Source organism: Aythya marila, assembly GCF_965140915.1.
Source record: "Aythya marila genome assembly, chromosome: 2".
Lineage (NCBI taxonomy): Eukaryota > Metazoa > Chordata > Aves > Anseriformes > Anatidae > Aythya > Aythya marila.
The window spans coordinates 123,273,826-123,296,828 of NC_139043.1; the positions used below are offsets into that span (position 1 = coordinate 123,273,826).

At 37.2% G+C, this 23,003-nt stretch overlaps 1 protein-coding gene across 1 annotated transcript in view; it reads right to left on the reverse strand.

Moving 5' to 3' along the window:
• Nucleotides 1-23,003, reverse strand: part of EYA1 (EYA transcriptional coactivator and phosphatase 1) — a 163,599-nt gene that overhangs the window by 132,834 nt on the left and 7,762 nt on the right. The window contains exon 2 of the mRNA XM_082753848.1: nt 18,200-18,303. Within this exon, the coding sequence (XP_082609974.1) occupies nt 18,200-18,232 (33 nt within the window). The 5' untranslated portion in view covers nt 18,233-18,303. The remainder of the gene's footprint in view (nt 1-18,199; nt 18,304-23,003) is intronic.

Sequence of the window (23,003 nt, forward strand, 5' to 3'; positions counted from 1 at the left end):
TGAAACATAGATTAATAGAGGAAAAACAGCTATATATAAGACAAATATAAGATAAATATAAGAAATACATGTGGCAAACAGTTTTATATTTATCATTTTAAAAATATTTGTTCTAAAATTTGCATTGTTGAAAAAGCCATCAAGTTACAAGATAATAGATTCTTGTCACTATTAAAATTGTATCACATATACTTTTGGTCAGGTAGTATTATTGCACATAGAAGCAACAACAGATGACTAAAGTAAGACAAAGTAAACTGTGTCTTATTTTAGAAAGAGCTGAAGATCAAGCTTAAATTTTGCTTTATTTATCCTGACATTTCCTTCATTCATCTGTCAGCACCACTTTGTATTAAGCAAACTACTCAATAGACTAAAAAACTACCAAACACATTCTACAATGTTGGGTTATCAGAAAATATTCCCATACAACTTTCTGACCAGATAAGAATAAAGACGTGTAAGAATTGAACAGTGTGTATTAAATATGTGCTCAGTTTTTAAAATTGTCAAAGTCTGTTATAGAAAGTAATTGTTCTAAAAATCAAATAGTTCACAAGTAGTCTGGAGACTATAAAACAGTCTTAAGGTAAAATGTGTATGTACTTACAAAGAGGAAGAAATAATACACAAGAATATGTTTTAAGGGAAAATTACTGAGTTTTGAGAGTATAGGAAATCTGGATCAAATTCACAGTTTTAACCATGTACACATAACTCCCACTCCCCCCACAGGGACAGACTATAGTGTCCAAATCTAGACTTCAGATATTTATCACTGCAAAGCATAGGGTTACTCCTTGTGTGTTTTGGATTTGTCCACTGCAATATAGCTGCTATGAGCATCTACACAGAAATGTCCACAAGAATAATATTTTGAGTTTCTTCATCTTTATTACTGAAAGCAAAAGCATAGAGAAGTTCAGCACTGGTGTTGGCACTCTCTCACACAGCTTTCAAAAGGGAACACAATTTCAATACTCAGGATTGGAAGACAGTGCTTAGCGCAACTTGTATACATAACAACCTCACCACAACTAACCTAAATGAGTTAGACTAATCTGACAGGAGAGAAAGCATCACTACCCCATTTTTCAGACAAAGAATAGGCAGAGACAGGTGGCATGGTGTCACTATTGGAAAGAGTTTGCGGGACAGACATGGATTCATATATCCCAAATCTCCCAAATAAGTTTGCGTCTTAACCACAAAACCCTCCTTGTACCTAAACATTACATTCAGTCAGACAAGGACATCTCAAAGCAAATAAAGTTAATTTCTTCTTCACTGAAGTCTCAAATCTTTAAAAAGCATCACCAGAATAATCATGATATCTCTAGTGAAATCTTGGGCACAGTAGGATAACAGAAAGATTTTGTATGAAACACATCGGATGTAACAGCCAGTTAACCCAGTCCTTCCGTTTTGACAGATTCAGGGCTATTAAAAATAATAAAGTTTTAAAACTCCTTTGTGAACATTAAACTGAATGTCTGTGCTGAAAGAAAATAATCCCTGGTTCAGAAGCCCAGCACATGTATTCTACACAGTCAGCTTGTTTGTGATCCTGACAGTTCTTGTTTAGCATACCCCTAAGAGCATCACACACTTCATCACATGTTTATTTTTGTTGGCAGACCTGCACATGTCCTGTGCAACACTTCTTAGCACTTAATTCACTTACTTTTATACCAACAAATGGCTTAGAGAAAGCAAACATTACATTATAAAATACAGCAGGTTTTTCAGTGCCACTTGTTTCTGATGATTCTCTTTGCCTTACAAAGATAACTCACAGTTCCTCACTGGGGTAAAAATGCTTGCAGACAAAGTAATAAAACACACTAAACAAGTTATCTCTCTAGGATTTGTGCTTAAAGGTATTTAAGCATGGAACATTTGCCAAATAACCCCATATTAAGAATTAAAAAGAAATAATACTAAGAAAAGAACTCCGCAACAGTACATCCCATCTGTAATAGAGACCACAGCAAGAGTTTATAATCTTTTCTAGGTAACAGCAGTAACAACTACATAAAGTCTTGCACTTAGGAGTCAGTTTGACACAATCAACAACTGCTCAGCAAAACCAAGGACACGAGTTCTATTTCTAGCAGTTGCCTCTAATGCCATGTGCCCCCTGCAGAGATTGGAGGAAATAACATTTATCTACTTAGCCACTGACAACAAGAAACTAGAGTGGCAGAAAATATCAGTGGCTGAAGATGATGAGTGCTGGAAAAAAAGAAAGAAAGTCTCTTTCAAATCTCAATGCTCTTCCAAAGAAGAGCATTGGCCTTTTTTCAAAACCAGCTGAAATCCACAGATTATTATTAGCATGATGAATGGGAGGAAAGCCAAAGCTGTACCAGCACTGAAGGAAAGGACTCAGGGTGACCTAAAAACCATCAGTTTAAATCTGACATTAGTGTGAAGTAAGCAAATAGTCACAAAGCTTATCAGCAGAAGATAGGTATATAATGAATACCTCTCAATTTTTATTTTTTTTTCTGGGAGAATGTTTAACAAGTATTTCTCATTTTATGACAGGTCATATAAGACCTGAGAGCTCAGAGGCACAAATCATTTTTCAGGCATGACTTATGTTCCTTGGTCATGTGTTAACCTCAACTAATAAAATGACGGCACTGTGCTGTGAAATGTGAAAACAAAGAAGAGAAGGCAAAGGCTAGGAAGGGGAGCTGGATGGAGGAACACTTTCATCTGGAAGTAAAAGGAGGGATCAAATGACTTGTCCTTTTATTCCAAACTTACTTGCCTTCCTTACATTTTCCACAGCATTTCACGACCTACTCATGTACACAGGGTAGTTCCCACCTTTACCGTGCTCAGCACCGCCTCCCCCTGCTCAAGACTCTGGACATGCAGACAACAGCTGTAAAACACAGAAGAATGGGTGTGTTCTGTATAGGAGGTTTCTTGAAATCACGTCATTTATTAAAAATGAAGGTGGACAAAGAGGACCAGGGAGTCAAAGGCATTAGCCTGATCCTTCTCAATTACACAGTGACAAGCAGTCAATACAGCTTGGCACTGTAAGTACAGACAAACCATCATACCACCATGGAAATGATCCCCATGCAGACAGTCTGTAATTTTTAATAAAATAAAAATAAAATAAAATAAAATAAAAATAAAATAAAATAAAATAAAATAAAATAAAATAAAATAAAATAAATAAAAATAAAAATAAAAATAAAAATAAAAATAAAAATAAAAATAAAAATAAAAATAAAAATAAAAATAAAAATGGAAGAAGAGTTAATGTTTTCAAAATATTGAGGTATTACATACTGCTTTCCTTGTGATAACACTTCTTATTCTCTTTCTACTTACATGTACATGTACACATGTACATTCTACTATTTAAGGGGGAATGTCCTGAGTGGGGTAAAAACTTTATGTGGTGTCATTGTCATCCAGATGTTGTTGGATTAACTCTTCCCCAGAAGATGACCAAGGAAGGGGTAGAAATAAAAAAAAGATTCAGAAGTGCTGCATAGCTGGTGTCCAATCTTCCATTCTTGAAGTTTAAACAAAGCAAATACAGAAGGGGAGGGAAGCACAGTTAAGATAAAAACATAACTCCTGTGTCTCCTGCACACTTTTAATTCTAGTTTGTTGAACGAGGGGCATTGAGCTCATAACCTTACCAGCTGTTCTCAGACTGACCAAACTGTGCTGGTAACAGACAATGAAATGATTGTTTTTTAGCAGCTTTGCCACTCAAGGACTTACAACGATTTGCTAAAGAAATCATGTTGGTTACTTAGTACAGGTTCTTCTTGAAAATAAGGTCAGAGATAGGAAAGATGAGGAATAAAGGCAAGGAAGGAAAAGCAGTTGCTAAGTTAAGAGTAGAACCCCACATCTTGAACTCCAAGAGACTTGCTTGGTATTTGGCCACAGAGGATAGGGGTGGTGATGAAGATTCTATTTTCTGCCCCAGAAAGACTGTCCCGAGCTCTAAGATTTAACCAGTGACATTGCAGCACGCTCCATCTCCAAAGACACACAGTGCACTGAAGCCAAGGTGGCTGAACTACTTGAGGCCTGAGGGTCAATAAATGTCACTGACTAGTGATGCTCAACAACTGGAACAAAGCCCTGTATTAGAGCCAATCTTCAATTACTGCATCGGTTCAGTGAAAAGAAAAACAAAAATAGTCACTGATTTACTTCTTAATATTGATTATATTTATTTTTCATAAAAACAGTAAATATTTTTTCAAAAAATTAAGTAATTCAGCTCTCAGTAGCTGCTTCTTGAGTAGATGGGCTCACATTGGTAATATTTACTCTTTCATCATATCTTTGACAAAAAGATGGTATCACAGAAGAAAGGAGGGACAGGTGGTTAGAGATGGTGTTTCTTACCACCCTAGATATTCTATAATCCAAAGAATGCAAAACAGATTTTAAACCCTACTTCTGCCTGCCTAGAGCAAGCATGAGGTTCATCTCCTTGCTCTGACCCAAGCCATCAGTCATGACCATGCATCCCACGGCACCATTACCAGGGAACAGAGTGAAAAGCCAGGGGAATGACATCTTCACAACTTGCTACTGATGCCAGCACCCCAGGATCCTGGCTTTTAGTTAAAACTGCTAATGCCATTTCAACACAAATTCAGAAAGCTTCCATTTCAAAGCTGTTTTTTAAACTGAATACATTCAGTGAAAAAGATTCTGAATGGTTTTGCACCTAAAATCAATTTTATTTTTCCTCCCTCTTATTCCATCGTTTTAGAAAATTACATGACTTTTTCCTGCAAATCTCTATTACCTCTTTAGTTCATCACAGCTATAACAACACTCATATTATCTACTATAATGAGCTCTATTGTTCAGTTCGTGTATCAAATATGTTTTGTATCATGTGAAAACCTCAGTCACCTCAGTTGTCAGCTGCAGAAGGGATCTCTTTTGGTGACAGCTTAGTGGTGATTCAGGTTAAATGTTTGGTGATTCAGCTTACATGTTCAAACAATGCTTTCTAACAACAACAAAAGGATTTGCACAGATCTGACAGGACTGCTGTACCATCACATCTGCAAAGATTATAAAACCTCCCACTGTAGAAGTTGCTGGGGGATAGTAAGTTCTGTTCTAAGTCATTGGCACATAATACAAAAGCTTTACACATCGTCAAAGGGCACTCTTGTCTCATGCAGAACACTTCTGAGAAACAACAACAAAAAAAAACTTGGAAAATCTCACACATAAACAGGAGATTCATAAAGAGAGCCAGTTGCCTCAAATAACAAAAAGTATACTTTGCTTGCTTTGCAGCTACACTTCAATGGTTATTTATGCTGTAAGAAAATGGTCTCAAAAATGCTGTCTACATACTAGAGTTTTGTGATTTAATTCTCCCTGAATTAAAAAAAAAAAAAAAAAGGCAGGAGGATGAAATTCAAAAACTATTCACTCTGGGATTTTAAAAATGCTTCATGGATGTCAAAATACAAAACATCTTGTTGTTTTTCTTGTTGTTTTAGCTTTGAGAGAAAGAAAAGTGTCATTGCCTGCATGACCCAATTCTCTGTTTTTAGTTTAGAAGAGCTTGCCAGCCCTGAGAACACCTTGGCAGAGTGCAAGAAACTGCCACCCCCTTCTACCTTAGACATGGGCAAAACTATGGCTGCCCACCTATAGGAAGCAAATCACTAAAATATTTCAAAGAGTGTATTAGACCATCTAAAGATACTTGTAGATTTCTAGTTAAAAGTTTGGCTAGACTGTATGGGAGATGACTTTCTGAAACACATAATTAAACAACAAACAAAGAATCAGACCAATAGTTCCAATAGCAGAGCTTTGAATACCAGGACTCCCATAGCGTATAAACCAGCAAAAGTTAATAACCAAGTATTATATTTCATTGCCCGGAATATTTCTTCATCTCCTAAGAAATAAGAAGAGGCACCAAAGGTGCAAGCATGCATTTGGCTATGCTATGAGACATACTCAAAGTACTGGCAATTGACATGGTAGGAACACTTTAGATATATAATTTCAGGAGGGTGGCCCGTAAGTCACAACTGCATATCCTGGAAGTCAAGATGCAATTAATCCACCCGTTTTCTGGTTTTGCATTTTTATACAAAATGCATGTGATCCATAGATCTTGCTAACCCAAGGATTTATATATACAAAATAGTGAACAACATTTGTAAGAGGTGAATGATCAACATTACAACAGTACATTCTCTCTATATGCTCTAAAGATTACAAGACTACAAGAAGACTGAATTGTGGGATAAAAGACTAATAAAATAAAAATACACTGGAAACAATTTTGATGCCCGAACAAGGCTTCTAGTGCTATTTTACACAACCTAAACACCTGCACAGGGTTGGGTGACCTGCACAGAGACCTAGGCTTCCCTGGATAAGATTCTGAGGGTTATATAGGTTGAGTGCTATACATTTCAGCTAAATATCTGAAACAGGAAAAGGACTTTAACTTTGTAGATTTAAATGCAAAGCCAGGACAAACAGGTCAAAGTAAAAAACAACAAAACCATCACTGAATAACCACTCACTATGGGCACAGATAAATGTTAAAAAAAGAAAAATCATCAAAAATGTGTTAAAAGCCAACATTTGCATGTAGTAATACAGAAATTTTCAGTCAAGACACAGTCACTGCAAGAAAGCTAAATGAATTATTTGCATAGTACTCACTAAGTAAAAAGAGAAGATCTTAACAGCTCTAAACCAAGGTATTAGCAGAGGAAGCTTTGATGCAGATTGATAAAATGAAGAGGCACAAAACACCCAGACGCAAGAGTTCACCCAAGAGGTCTAAAACAATGGAAGCATGATCAAATCAGCTGGTATAATAAACAAGAGAATTGGTTGGCACATGGGAACATGATGTAATGGGGAAGAGAAAGCATTGCTTTGTAAAGGGAAGTCATAGCTTCAAGATTACTAACATTTCTGTAAGGAGTTAATGATTATTTGGATAAGGATGATTTGGTTAATGTAGTATATTTAGATTTCTGGAAAGCTCCCACAAGCCAAAAGCTCTTAAACAATTTGTCAAAAGGTAAAATAAAAGGTCTGTCTTGAATTACTATTTAAAAGATGTGATAGAATAAGCGTGTAGTTTTCACAAAGTTACCAGTGGAATTCCAAAATGACCTGCTCTATTAAACATATCCATAAATGCCCTGGAAAAAAATGGCAAACAGCAAGGTTATAATGCATATATTTATGGAAGCAACGAAACAGAGTAAAACAGAAAACATAAGGTCAGAGTGCTCACATCTAGCGTCTCTCATACAAAGCTCATCACCAGCCTCAGGAAAATCCTAGGCTCTTCAGCTTGAGAGAGAGAGCTCAGCATTGCTGATACAACAGAAGTCTATAGAATAAGGACTGGTTCTGTAGGAAGTGAGCAGAAGTTGAAAATTCAATATTTCTCATCTCATAGGCGCTTAACACTCCCATATCTTTTCTGCAGTTACTAGGCAGCAAGCTTTAAACAACAAAAAACTGTGAAAAATGCTTTCTTAGAAAATGTGTAACTAACTTGTGGAACTCATTGCTACAGAATCTTGAAGTATAAGCATGTTCAGATAAAAACAATTTCATGAAGGACTGCATTAGATGCAATGGTTTGGATGTAACTCCCATCCACCAACTCCCCTAAATGCCCATTCCCAGGAAGCATGTGATATCAAAAGTAGGATTTCTTTTATTTCTCCTACTCTCATTAAATTTCTGCTGCTGGTCCCTGTTAGATACAGAACAGCAAGCTGATTTATCTTGTCTAATTCAACATAGTGGCACTTACATACCTCTTGGTCTTCTCTGCCAGTCCAAAACTGAGTGTTCTTCAAGCTACAGGGCTTCTCTTTTCTTGTCCAGCCCCAGAAGAGTTTGCTTCTGAGTAGCTACTTAACTGTCTTTAGTTAGACCAAAATACTGTCAAATTAATCAGATGCAATCAGTTTATACATAATTGCAGATAGAGAAGAGATTGAGAAGATGGAGAGCCCAGCTATCAAAACTGCAAGACACTCATTATTCCTCATGATCAAAAGCGGATACAATACTGGCAGATAGAAGATAGTCTATGAGCAACAATAAACAAGACAAGCTAAGAACAGAATGAGCTGGTGTCCAGTGCTGCAAAGATTTGGCAGTGTGCTTGTCTTCTGTTTATAGAAAGCATAATGGCAGTACACAGCCCTTCCAGGGACTGCACAGAGGATTTATGCAGTGTGTGCACTAAATAAACTGGCCTGATGTGCCACTTAGCTTTTACAATGTCTTGCTAAAAACAGAGAAAAAATAAAACATAAATCTTACACTTTCTCCCTTTCCAAAATGTTGTTGCAAATCACACAAATCTGATGCACCTATCAGCCTGCCACTAAATATTCTTTGTTCAAATAAAAATTATGCTTCAGACTAGAGCAGAAAAATAGAAGTGAGACAGGCCTTAAATTTAGGTTCTTTTTCCATGTACAAATAACAGAAGGTGAAAGCAAGGCATATAAGCATTTAACTAGTTGATTCTGAATACAGAGATACTTTTAGATCTTTTAAATTATTTACAGGTCTAAAAGGGTGGTCAAACATGAAAAATATGTCCAATATTAAGAATAAAAATAAAATAAAATATAGATCATGCTTACTTTCCTAAAAATATCTAAAGTACTAAACCCACTTTCAGCAAAAGCAAATGCCTGAATCTACAAGTACGCAGGTAGTGCTTATTTGGAAGTTCTCTATTTTTTCATCCCCATTCATTTTGCCCAAATATAACAGATTATATTTAAAAATAATTCTGCAGCATGAAAGTAACATGAAAGCATGTCTGAAATGACTTACTTTCCTACTCACTCCCTTTAAAACAGATTGAGAAAAAATAAGCAACTTTTGTCTTCAAGCAATTTCATTCATTGACTCATGACTATTAACAACATTTATAGCTCTGTAAATTATAATCAGAATAATCAAATCCCATGCTTCAGGCTATGAGCTGATCATCACAGAACCTGGAAAGAAGTCTTTTCCCATCTGCTGTGCTTCATGGTTGTATAGGTGCATTGTTGGTATAATGGAAAGTTCACTCTGTGTGAATGAATGCTGTTGGCAAAATATAAGGCTTTGAATACCAAAATGTCATGGTGACAAATTCTACGTGATTAACGAGAAATCCCTGAGAAGCCTCCCTGCTCCCTGCCAGACGCTGCTGTTGTGCTATGTGCACAGACCACAAGACCGGTGAGTCTAAAACTTCCAGGACAGTCTAGACAACACAGTTAAAGCAAAGTAGAAAGAAATAGAGAAGCATCTCTTTCCTACAACCCCTGTATTTTTAATTTCTCCTGTTGTAAACAGGTTCTTGACTGAATAATCTTACCCCCAGCAAATATAATTTGATTTTACTTTAGCCACATATGTAAACATAATACAAGAAAATCTTGGCATTAACGTTATTAACTACTAACAAAATTATATTCCTCAAGTAAAAGCTGGAACATAACCTAATTTAATCTAATACATTCCATGCACACAGACACACATATATACACTCACACCAAATAACATTAATTTAAACATCATGTTTCTGAAATCCACTAATCTGAGGACAGTATATATAAGATGGAAAGCTGCATTTAAACAGGATTTCTCTGTCATTCTACCACATTTGTCTGTTACCCTGGCACAACACTAAGCACAAACATTTTAGAGAAATCTGGAACCAGGGGGGACTTATATATGAATATGCCTTGTAAAATAACTCACAAACTAAAACTACGAGCTTGTTGTGCATGTAGGAGAGATATCAGCTATATTTCAATCAAGCAACATAGAGTCCCAACTGTAAACTGCCAGATTAAAATTGCTACCTGTAAAGTTATCAGGACATACACAAGTGCCCCACAGTGATGTTTTGCAGACCCCTAAGCCTGCAGTATCAGTATGAGTACATAGGGAACGGTGTTCAGCATCTGCCTTACCCATGAGTGTTATATTCCGTATGGCTCCCAAGAGCCACAAAAGATATCTGAAGGACAAGAGTGAACTGGTGACCAGTATTCTTGTCAAAATACTGTTTTAAGGAAACATATTTCTATTAAGCATGGGTAGAGAAACCTGATTAATGGCTTAGTGATTCCTCTGTATAGACAACACTCTTTTCACCAGGAAGCCCCATCTCATCTATGAATCAATGTCATGGGGACAAAGCTCAAAGCTGTAGTCAGTCTGAGCCATTAGTGTTGCTAAATACAGAATTGGACCTATCACTTAAATCTCCATGGCAAATTTAATAAAAAATTTCTAGGAGTGTGCCTCTAAAAAAGCAGCTGAAATCTGTGAAGTTGCTGAAATTGCCCCACACCTTCTTCAACATGTACCTTTAAATAGATAGACATGAAGTACTTATCTGTAATGTTTTAACTTTGTTTTTGAATATTCATATTATCTTTCTCACCCTAGAACTGTCCGTAAAGAATTATGTTCTTACATACACATCAAAATGCTTCCCCTTTCTGTCTGTGAGACTACTTCAGACTAGGAATCTTACTTAAAATTTAACATAAATTTTGTGCTTATTTGAATGGCACTAGGAGAGGGTGTATGAGAAAACAGGTATGGCACAGAAGTATTTGCTGCTGAATGAAGATCCCAGCCTTATAAGAAGCAACATGTCCTTCTAATTAAAAACGATCCTTTCAAGAAAAACAGTACATAGGCATAGGCAGTTCTCTCACTACTACAGACATACGCCTTACAAATTTTTGTTATAAAAATGAAATTCAAAAATGAGTTTACATGTGTGTATGAATAAGTAGAGCCATGTGCATGTGCTTTCATGTGTAAATACTATACAGCTAGACACAAGCTCCTGATGCACCGAGTAAACTTCAGCTGTATACCTCAGTACTCCATTCTGAGTCTGGTTACCTTCCGGGTTGCTAAGTCTTTCTAAATTAGAACAAGCAATTTCTCTTTGTTTTACCTAATATTTGAAAATGGCAAAAAAGTCCCATGGGTCACTGAAAATTATCCCTTCATTCCTGCCGCCTGTTTCAAGTCAGTCAAAACATTCCAGACTTCAAAAGGGGGCTTTGCCTGCTTAGGCCATTTTGGTGTCCTTCTATGGTTGGCCTATGAGGGATTGGTTATTTGGATAAATTAGTTTGTGGAGCCTGCTGGCCTTCTAGAAGACCTCAGTGTCTGACTGCAAATTAGTTCTACTGAACATGTAGAAATCCCTGGGCAGACGAGAAGAAATAAATGGTGATAAAATCTAATACTACAATGTTTGTAATGCGATTTTATTCTGCTCTGTAGCTTGTAAGCAAAGCTAATGTTGAATTAAAAATTTTAAAATATAAAAATGTCCATGAAAGCACAAAATCAGATCAGTATCCGAGTCACAGCACAGAAGGCTGAATGCCAACTTTAAAGTTAAGCTTCCAGCAGGAATCTTTTACAAGAACAAACAAAAATTGTCCTGGTTTTCCACAAAATCAAGTAGGTATTTACATTACAGATGCACCCCTGCTCAAGCCAGGAAGTCACACAGTTGAATTCTGCTGGAACTTAGGCTGTGAATAAACTGTTATGCAGTCTTTTAATGCATAGTTGTACAACTGCCTAAGGAGAGTTTATCCTTAAGGAAGAAAAGTCAGAGAGCCAAAACTAACAAACATGGCTCCTCGAGCGGAACAATGGTCCAGAAAACTTAGTAAAAAAGAAAATAAACTTCACTGGCAGTTTGCTTTTTACTGGTAAGGGCTAAGCTACAGCTTCATCAAGATTTTCAAGGGGAGACTTCACACATATATATAGTGCATATATAGCAGCTGGAAAGAATCAGATGAGCTCTATACTTTTAGTTATATGTACCATTATATACCATACATATATATATATCAATTTTTAATAAAGCAATCTAAAAATGCCTCGCACCATAAAAAAGACAAAGATGCATCTCTCTGAGTAGGTACATCTAAAACCAGCGATGATATGTGTTTACTGACCCCAACCAAACCCCTGCAAGGCCTCTATCTCCCTCCTAAAGCTGTGACCGTAAAGTCAGCACTGATGTGCGTGCACTAAGAATTAACTAGAATTATTATTAAGAATTATTATTAGCAGAAAAACACAAGAATAAGAGGTATGATGAATGCTGTGTTTCTGCTCTGCTCCCACAATGACTTACGAGTATGCATGACACTACGAACTGTAAGTAGAACTACACTTTTCAGTGACACAAGCATTGCTGCTTACAGCACTGCAGGACTTGTGCCACAGATAAGGGAAAGCATGTCTTAAGTAACAAGAATTCCTCTGTGGTGTTATCCCAAACCCCAGCATAGTTTGCAATGAATAAGATATACTTCTCTGTCTACAAACTGTCCACAAAGAATTACAGTTTTCATGAACATTTTCACTAAAATATTTCTGAAGAAAAAAATTCTGATGATTGTTCCTGATTGAACAGCTACCACAGGCTGCCTAACAGCTGCTCGTTTCAATTTCTAAAACTTGTATACATCAGCTAGTTCTGGCTGTTCGTTATTTTTGACACTTACTGAGTGTTAGAAGTTGGTTTTGTGGCTTGTGTCTCCAATATCCGACCAATTTCAGATAGCAAGGCGAAGGGGAATGGGAAGGGTGAAGGCAGTTACATTTTTATAGTCTCAGTTACAGATTGCAATTGTATGGTGCTTGTTGGTTACTGCCCTGAAGATCTTTCCAAAAAGGAAGCATGTTATATTTCTTCAGAATAGCAAGGAAAGGCAGAAGAGGACACAGTGTTGTGTCATACTTGGGGACAAACTCAGGTAGGATGAACATACATGTACATAATCTTTGCTGGAGACAATGCTACAAGTTTTCAACTGAAGTTAAAATACTTGTATTTTCACTTGTTTTCCTAGTAGACATTGTCCCCCAAGGTGCCAAACAGGTAACAGGAGTATGTGTGCTGTTAAAGGTGTTGTTCAAAGCTGGGCCGTGTCTGGCTGTCACCCACCACTGCGACAGTGGCCTCTGCAACTGCTCCCTAGCGGAGCCCTAGAAAGCCTCCCTTCCCAACCTCAGCTCACCTCCAAACAAAATGAACTTTCTAGCCCTCTTAGTAGCAAAGATAACCTTGAAAATGTGAAGGGAGTGTAATCTGATGCCTCTGAAAGACTGCAAAGAGCTTGAAACAAAGACAGAGAGATGTGAACTGCCCCAGCCATCTCTCTCTGGGCCCCATAGACTCAGCATTTCTGTGGTTGTGGAGTCTGGCGTTGTTCCAAGATTCCATAGAATCTCGCAACTTTGCTGCAAAATTCATTATTTTGCTGCAGCCAGGTGCTGGATGTTGGTTTTGTTTTGTTTTTCTCTTCTCCTTTTTCTTGCTGAAACCAGCTACTTGCTCTGCATCTTTCCATTAGCAGAGCAATGAAGTGAATTTGCCATGCAAGCGCCGTTCCGCGATACATGGCACCGCTGCGCAGCCTGGGGCAACCAGGAGAGCAGTGTCTAGGAGAAGCCAGAAGTTGGAAGTATGCAGTCAGGCTGCCCAGAGTGACGACTGAAAGCTGAGGTTTGGGGGCTGCAGAGGGAACTGGAGAAGACTAACTGCTGAAGCAGACTACGAGCATCTCCTTTCTTGGCTCATTGGGTGCACGCTGTTGGGATCTAACCTGACTGCTGAGGGCCTCAGAGTCTTCGCTTTGTTTTCCAGATGGGCAAAGTTGATCATCAGAAATACTCAACACTGAAAATACTTCTTGAAGTACAATTTTGCAATGAGTATTTTCAACTCTGAGCCTGGACAGGATAGGTAGGAATGAAAGGTATTGTATGTTACATATAATAACCTAACATTGCTACCAAAGACAACTGACAGGGAAGAAGTACGCTCTAAAATATCCCCACAGGGTCTAGTAATTTCTGAAAACATGCTAATATTTACTTGTGAAAACTTCCTTGTGTTGAATCTTACAACTGCGTGAAAAATAAGCATTTAAAAAACAAAACAAAACGAAACAAAAAAAAAAACACTAGACAAATCAAATGACTTAAAATGCCTCCTTACTTCCACAACGCCCTTTTGCAAGTTTTTAAAAGGCTGTTAACAAGGTACCTCTAATACAGGTATATGTCTATCTCAAGCATATCAAAACAGAATCTTAGGATTGTCAGTGTTTGTCACGTGTCTTAGGCTTCTAGGGTTTCTAGAGCAAAGTATTCATAGCAATGCCAAATTTGGGACTGGTAGAGATTTAGTCTACCACAATTGTAAGCCACAATAATTTTAAATCAATTTTTTGAAATCAATTTAGTATGCAATGACCCATTTTCAGTTTCCTTACATTCAGAATTTGTCTAACACCAAAACGGAAATTTTCATCACAAAAACTTTTAAACAGGATGTGTGATTTTTTTTCTTCTTAGGTATGTATGAGCAATGGGACTTAATGCAAGTAACTGGCAGGATCAGGGATGAGCCACCGTGAAGAGCAATGTTTGCAAACTCAGAGTCTGAAGCACTAGTACAGCAAATCTGTCATGGGATTCAACCCTATGCATGGAACTTCAAGGTTTAACCATGTTGACTATGTATAATACTTGCAGATTTCAGTACCAAGCTAAATTATGTTATTTTGTTAATGTTTGCTACAGATTCAATCATCTGGAGAGGTGGATCCACAGAAAGATCAGCAAAGTGAACAGCAAAGCACTTTGACATTTTTTGAGATCAAACAGCCCAGTCATTGAAGCAGCCCCACTGTAGTAATTTTCAAGACATTAGTTGTCACTGAGATCTCTGCTTTGCTGAAAAAATGGGTTGAAATTAATGACCAGTTTATTAATACAGAGACGCAAATAAAAAAATAACCCATAGAAAACTTTAAAGATTCAAGAGTTCTTGAATAAAGATTTGAGAGTTCTTGCTTGATAAAACATGAATGGAACACCCTTAATAGATGCATATATAATCAGCAAACAACCTTCCCTCCATTGACAAAGCCCTAAGAGAACCTATCCTTCATATATCAGACACAGGCAACAAGACCATCTAGCTGAACAATAAACCTGATCTCGCTTGCATGTTCCAGTAGCAGTGTTTCTCCAGAGGAGCTCTCAGGAAGAACAGGTACAGCTAAAGCATGAGCTGTAGAGCTTCTACTTTCATATCCAATTCCAGTCAATAAGATGTAGACTTAAGACTATACTCCTTGTGTACCTCTTTTATTACTAATCAATCATTTGGATATAAACTACGTATATTGACAGAAATGTTTCAGAACTTCTTGTTTTGCTGTTACCTTTTGCCTTACACAGTAACAGCATGGACCAAGGGCAAAAACATGAAGAGAACACTCTTTCCTTCCATGAGAGTAACTAAAGGTTTTGTTTCAAAGCCTTTTCTTTCTTGGAAAGAAAGCAACTGAACATCGGTGACCTTTTCAGGCAGGATAATACACTGATATCCTCTGTCTAGGCAACGTCAAATCTGCATTGGGCTTCCTTCTCAGGCACCTAGTAAGAGAAAGGCAGCAGCAGATGCAGCACTCAAGTTTACAAGCACATTATGATGCACTAGCCAGGCACTTCCTACAGAACATGAACCAAATGCATTACAGTACCATTAGGACCACTTCTTCAGGTGATGAGAGCGTTGCTTAGATACTAAAATACCCTCTCAGCTGTATGAATATAACAGGGAGCAGAATCTAGCCTACTGGACTTACTGTGTGCGGTATCCTCTTGTGCTCATTAGTACTAACAGTCTGCATTCCCAGGTGAAACACCATCCTGTCTTGTACCTAACAGAGAGATCTTGGTCAAAGAAACTGTCATAATATCTACTCATCTATTCTTTCACAGTGTTGCCAGATAAACTTCTTTCCTTTTCCTTTTCTTTTTCCATCTTCTTCTACTTCCCCCATTGTCCATCTAGCTCTGGTTTCCTAAAACATTACATACTTTCAGTTCTCAGTTGTTGAATAAAGCTCCTCCCTTACTTATGTGTACCTGAAATTGCTTCCATGGCAAAATTTGCATTGGAAGTTTGTATTTGCAAGTTCCATAATCAAAGTATCTTTCAAATGGCACTCACAGAAAAGATTTCCTCTTTTCATGTAGACTACCAAGAAGCTTTAGGAGTGGCTATATGTGTTAGGGATCTAAAGCCACAAACAGCTTTTGGTTTGTGTATTGTAATTGCAGAGTGTTTATCTCTCCCAGTCTTTTTCTGTATTTTGTGTATACACACACAAAGAGCAAAATAAACAAAAACAATGTTCACACCATTGTCTTCATTTTCACAGAAACTATTCTCACTTCTGACTACCAATTTTAAGAAATCTCCACATTTACCTACTGACTGTTGCAAAAGTAGCAGCCTGTCCAATTAGGAATGAATTAAAGAGAGACCTGATTGCAGGATTTGATCCACCAGTGTACTACCCCAATTTTAAGCCTATCTAATGACTAGGCAGTAAGAAAAGTCACAGTGGCCCATAGGCAAAATACCACAGTGGTAATCCTGCCCTGGGTCATATACCTTTGGGCTGTCTGGTTCTTGCAGTTACGAAAGCCTAAGTGCTTTTTGATGCAGCAAGTCTATTCAGCAGTTACTGTTTTAGATTTTGATAATCCTGATAGCATTCATGACTACCACCCACTTGGGTAATGTGAGGGGAAACTCTGAGCAGATGAAGTGTTTTACAGGCTCTCTGGACTAAGTGGTGAAAAGAAGGAATGGAATGAATAACCCCAACAGGAGTGCTGGTAGTGCCAAACCATGAACAAATATTTCCCTTAATACTCCCGTTATGTTAAGTGACAGAGTGACAGTTACATTTGTCATTACGTATGGCTCCAGCAGATGATTACTAGACCCAAGCCCACGTCAGCACCAGGAGCACAGGCTCTGCTGGCCATCCAGAGGGACAGAACTGCAGTGGGAGCTGCAGTAAACCCTGTTGGCTTCAGGAAAAGGCTTCTCATGCACACAGAAAACCCTGATCTGGGATACAACAAGGACTGGGCTTGGGTGGTGCTGAAAGCTCCATGCCTGCAACTTCAGCAAGGACCATCCCTGTTTAGCACTACTCAGTAACCATGGCCACTCCTTTCTCTAGGGCTGAATTGGTCCCTTTCACACATTGCTGTAGCAGCGATGGATAAATACCCAAATGTACACATAGAGACAGACTGTGGAATAAATGAACATTGGAAAATAATCAAAACCATATTGCTTCAGACAGTAAAAATGACACTAGACGAGAAGTGCAACAAAAACACAACACAGCAGGCTTGTTATTAGGTGGCTGATTTCTTTCTACTCTGTTGCTATGTGAAAAACTAACACAAGCATTGGGGAAACTGGTTATACAAGGGAAACAGTGAGAGATGACAGAAAATACTGTCAAATGCAGAAAATAAGCCAGAAAAAATGCAAGAAATAAGTCTAATCAAATTTACCAAATAGTAGTTGTTGGAGTTATTTTACAACTCATAAAAATAGGGCAGTTTTAATGTGTACTGTTTCTGTTAAAACAATCCAGCATAAAACCATCTATATGGCATTATAATGTTCACCGAGTGCCAAGAATGATATCACAAACTAAACTAACAAATCCATAACATACACTAATCATTTGACTGTGCATGAAGTATTATTTTAAAATGGTATTAACCATGTCTGATAGTTTTCAAAAATTATTACCATTGCGACTTTCTAAACAGGCATTGACATGAAAAAAACAAAGATGCTAAAGATATATATTCTTTTAATGATAAAAAAAAATTGCCATGGTACACAAGACTGCAGCTAAGAGTTCACATAGGCAAAATGAAATAACTTCAGATAAGGGAGTGAAAACCCTAACAGATCGAAATGTTAACAATTATATAAATGCAGCAACCTGAATATTTCTTAGAGAAAGCAATAATCATCACCTTGTAATGTGAACTATTGAAGAAAAATATTTTTAAATCTATACATATTTTCTTAAGCAATGTAGCTTTCACATAGGCCTCCACCACTGAAATAATTTTGTCATCCACTGCTTCCAATCATTAAAAGTGCATGCAGCTTTCTAAAGCCTTTCAGTGACTTGGTTGCAACAAAAATAATTACTAATTTAAAAGCAATCACTTTTTTCTTAGGACTGACACGCTGTTTACTTACAGACTTCCCATTTATTCCCTGGGGATCTTCCATTGAAGATTTCTTCTTCCAAATTACATACGGACTATTAGTTACAGTGAGGTTCAAACTGTCACCTTCCACACCTGGGGAAAAGACAGTACCACACAGCTGTATTAATTAATTGGCATTAATTCCATCTAAAAATTTCCATTAACTAGCACATATTCATAAGTTAGGAGCAATCCAATTCTTCAACGAATTGGATTAATCTATAGAATAAATATATACGCTTGAGCTGTTTATTACAGATCTACAGGAGCCAAAAGCAGTCAGCAAGAGCTCTGTTGCGCTTGCTGTCAGCAGACAAATAAAAGTCAGCCAGAAACTCCTCCATGGCCATTGTTTCTGTGCCAATGATACACGAAGGCTTATTTTTTCCTCTTTCTGTGAAGTTCAGCTTCTCCATATTATCTATAAATGTCAATTGTACTATAATGCTAAGAGGAAATAATATCAAAGAAATATGATTGTAGATTGAGCCAGGATAAAAGAAAAAATCCATGAAGTTTTCAAAACGTTACCCTCAAGCAAAGGATATTATTATACTAAATCTCTTCAAGTTTACATTAGGTTATAGTCCTAACCCCGTAAATTATAAATACCGGATGCTTTGTGTTCTCCCACCTTTGGAAACCATGTTCTTTGATGTTAAAAATAACAGTGAAGTACTAAAGTAAATTAATAAATGCTTATTCCCCTCAACAGACATCAGCTCAGAATACAGTTTCCTTACAGAGACAATTTTCTTTAGAATAATACAAGGTGACCTTCCTAAAATTTAGAACTAATCATTCAAATAAATCAATCAAATCTAACGAAAATATTCTTTAGACAAAATGTCACTTTTTAATAGGGGTAATTAAGTCTGCTAAAGGATAATCAAAATGTAAAGCTTTTTATTTTATTTTATTATTATTTTTTTAATCTTGTGTACTCAGAGATTTGATTATAGCATTTTATTCATCTATGACAATGGACGATCTGATAGCCTGCAGATATTCAGTTTGTCCTTACATATTAAAGATACATGTATGTTTCAGGATCAGGATCCATAATGCTATTCTACATCTTTCTTCCTGAATGGGATTTTTTGCAAGAAAGAAAAATCCCTTCAGGACAAGTTGTTCTGTGCACTATAAATTTATACCAGACGCTATTCTTTGCACAAATTCAGCTACTTTTATAAAATTTAAACATTAAGAAAGTGTTAACAGGTCCAATCCACACCCTAAGGAAGATGTTAATATGAAACATGTTTCTGTAACACGTCCACTCCCTTATTTCTGGTTTACAATTGAGAGACTAATCCAGTCCTGCTCCTGCTGAGAACAATGGCTAATCTGAAATATTTCAGTGAGATCAGGATTTGGTGCTCATATTTGTTCTGACAACAGATAATAGGTTAGAAAATGATTCAGGGCTTTGAAAAGTGACAATTAAAATTATGGGGGGAGAAGAGAAGAATTTCTTTTAACTTAAAAAATAAATAAATAGCAAAGAGGAGAAGAAAACAGATCTCTGACAATGCCTCACTCCTAAGCAATGACTGACATCTGTTTCAAAAACTCTTTTATTGCAAAATTCAATAAATGGAAAAACCGCACTAGCTGAAAGTCTGCCACTTCAGCGAGGGAATAAAATGGAGCCTTTTCTAATGGAAAAATATTCAAAAGTCAATTGATGTAATGCTGGTATGTGGATGACCTGACAGATTTTCAGATCAGCAATGCTCTCTTTACTAATGGAAAGAAAACTTTACCAAGACTGGTAATCGTCTGCATTTAAAATGCATTTACTATTAAAGCCCATAAGGAAAAAGCATATATTCTTTAGTGTATACTGTAGTTCAATTGTAATTAGACAACGTAACTTGCAGAAGCTGCTGGGGGAGCATTATCTCTCTCTGGGAGAGGTTCCTATAACATATCAGCATCAAAAGAGTCCACTATTTCTCTGGCATATTTTGCCCCTCCAAGTCATTACAAAGGAGATTTAAGAAATGGTCCTACATATTCCCTCCCCATTTTATGGGCAAAGACTTGTCTTCCTCGGCAGATACTAGAGACCTCTGGCAGCAGAATCAAGATAGCATTAACATGAGGGTTTAGACGTTAATGCAGGACAGCTGATTTACAAAGTAATTAAGTAATTTTGATTAAAAAAAAAAATCAACTTTTAAACTTAAACAAGAGCAACTTTGTTATCCCTATTATAATTGTCATTTTGGGTTATTCTTAACTCTTAGTAAAGCTTTATGAAAACTAATTAAATTCCCTTGGGTTGTTAATGTATCAAAAATTACATCTAAATTACATAGAGTATCTATTACAGAGAAGTTGTTATATGCAAAATATGCCATTGAATATGAGGGAAAATACCTCAAATTATTGAGAAAGACAAGATCTAAATTGAAGGGAAGTCATGAACATATATATCCCCTTTTATTTTTCTCTACTACTTTTGAAATCATTTGCTTGGTTAAATATTATTATTAAATACATGAAGATAGCAGTTGGAGTCCAACCAGATAAAGGAACACTCATGCACCAGGCGCGATAACCAGCATCCCCCTTTTCCAAGCAGCTATTACCATTTTTAAGGGGAATAAAAACAGAGAGCAAAGAAGCACACAAAGCGGCTCACTGTGGGTTTTATTCCCTTCTTTCCGAAACGCTATCCAACACCGCACGATTGTCTCTGCATGCACAGATCATAATGCCTGCCTTTGCAGTCAGGCACAGTGAGGTTGCCCAAGGCTCCCTGGCCAGGCTGCCAAGGTGGGCCAGCAGCTTCACTGAGCTCCTTGTCCCATAACGGCTGTCCCTGTCCCCACTCCTCTGCTGTGTGCTAATCACCTACCTGGAAATCTGACCAAACCAAGCACATCTGACCAAATATTAAGCACACTCCGGACACACTGAAATAATCTCTGAGGACTGGGCAATGACGGTGGAGATGATGTCTTGCAGAGATGTCAATAAAAGTAAGGGTTTTACCAAAAAGTATCTTGCCATGGCTTACTCCCAGCACTTACCAATGCTGATGTTTAGGGATACTTAACACGATTTCTTATGCTTGCCGAGCTGTTCTCCATAAAAGCTTTGCATTTCCCATGCAAGCCTTACTCTCCCATTAACATATGCATCTCAGAGCTGTCTCAGGGCTGCCATAACACACATTCAGCTGCAGTGAGCCTCTACGGAAACTAACTGCAATCAGAAACAGCAGGAACACAACGATACCTTGAGCCACCTTCCGATTCCCATCTCCAAGAATGCCTGAAGGAGAGATTAAATATTCCTCCCTTTTCCTGTGACAGCGGTAGAGCTGCTCTGATGCAGAACCTCCTGGCTAGTCATGCCATCGCAAAACTCTCCAAGATGAGGTCACTTTTAGTATTAGCTGTGCTCTTTTTTTCGTTTTGCTTCCTTTTTTTTTTTTTTTTTTTTTTTTTTTTCTCTCTAAATTGCCAAACTAATCATGCTTTCTCATGAACTGGTAGGTTTTTCTACTACTGACTACATAAAAATTGCATGTTCCCAAACCATACTCATTTGCTAAAAGAGAATAATAAAGTAATAGCCACACATGTTTTATCATTGTGTGTAGAAAGAAAGAAGGAAGTTATAAGGCTGAGTGAAATGTGATTTTTTTTTTAGTTTTTATTTTTAACTACTTAGGTGATAGCCTGTGATATTTTATGGTTAATGTTGGGAACTTGATGGTTTTGATTTTAGGTGCTATATTTGGGAAGTTTCCTTTTTAGCACTTGGTAAAGGATCACTACATTTACTACATTCCCAGGTAGGTCTCTTGCTCCCGCTTCCTTTTAAGGTGTTAAATTTGGCAGATATACTGCGTAGTATTTAGAAAACAATTATTTCCAAATGCAAGGAAAGTAACTTGCCAAGTGTAACAGCTAAAAACCAAAAAAAAAAAAAAAAAAAGTGTGTGAGAGAGAGAAAGGAAATAAAGAGGAAGAGGGAAAGATATTATAAAAATAAATAAATAAATAAAAAATAAATTAGAGACATTTCAGCAGCTTTATAAACAATTAAATCCAGTGCTTGGACTGAAGACCACCTTTGATTCAGCCTGGAACTCCTGCAGATGCAATACAGCATCCTCCCTTCCAGTGAGCCTCAGGGACTACAGTAAAACAGAGAGGTGCCCAGATGTGCAGGACATAACACGCACATCTGCTGGAAGACATCCCGCACCATCTGCAATGCTGATGTTGACCTAAGTGCAGACTCTGGGCCAGCTTCAAAACTCTCTATGGACATGCAGCCTGCAGGTAACACCCTACAACAGCACATGAGGTAGGTCACTGCTTTTGCATGCCCATAAACATCCACGTCCATCTCAATTCACCTTTGTTCCAGTAACCCTGACCAGAAATGCATGAAATGCATTCATGGCTGGCATAAACTTCGACAGAAGAATGCTGAGAAAATAGAATGTTATTGGTTTATTGGTAAGCTTTCCTTTCTAAACAAAGAATAAACATTTCCAGTGCTCTGGTCAGGCATGTGTTAATCCCATGGCAATAACACTTGCTGCAATATCTGGGTCTGTAGCAAAACAATCTCATTCTTTGTGAGTCAGTACTATAAATTAGACATCTAGATATTTTTTTTCTATCTGGGTGAATCCCTTTTAACTTTAAAATAAAGAGAAATTTTCAATTAAACCCCAAAATTATGGTGTTTTCTTAATGTTTTTAATCTCAACAAAAACAAACATTACTTCTGAAGACACATGAGGTCTCATCAACCTATAC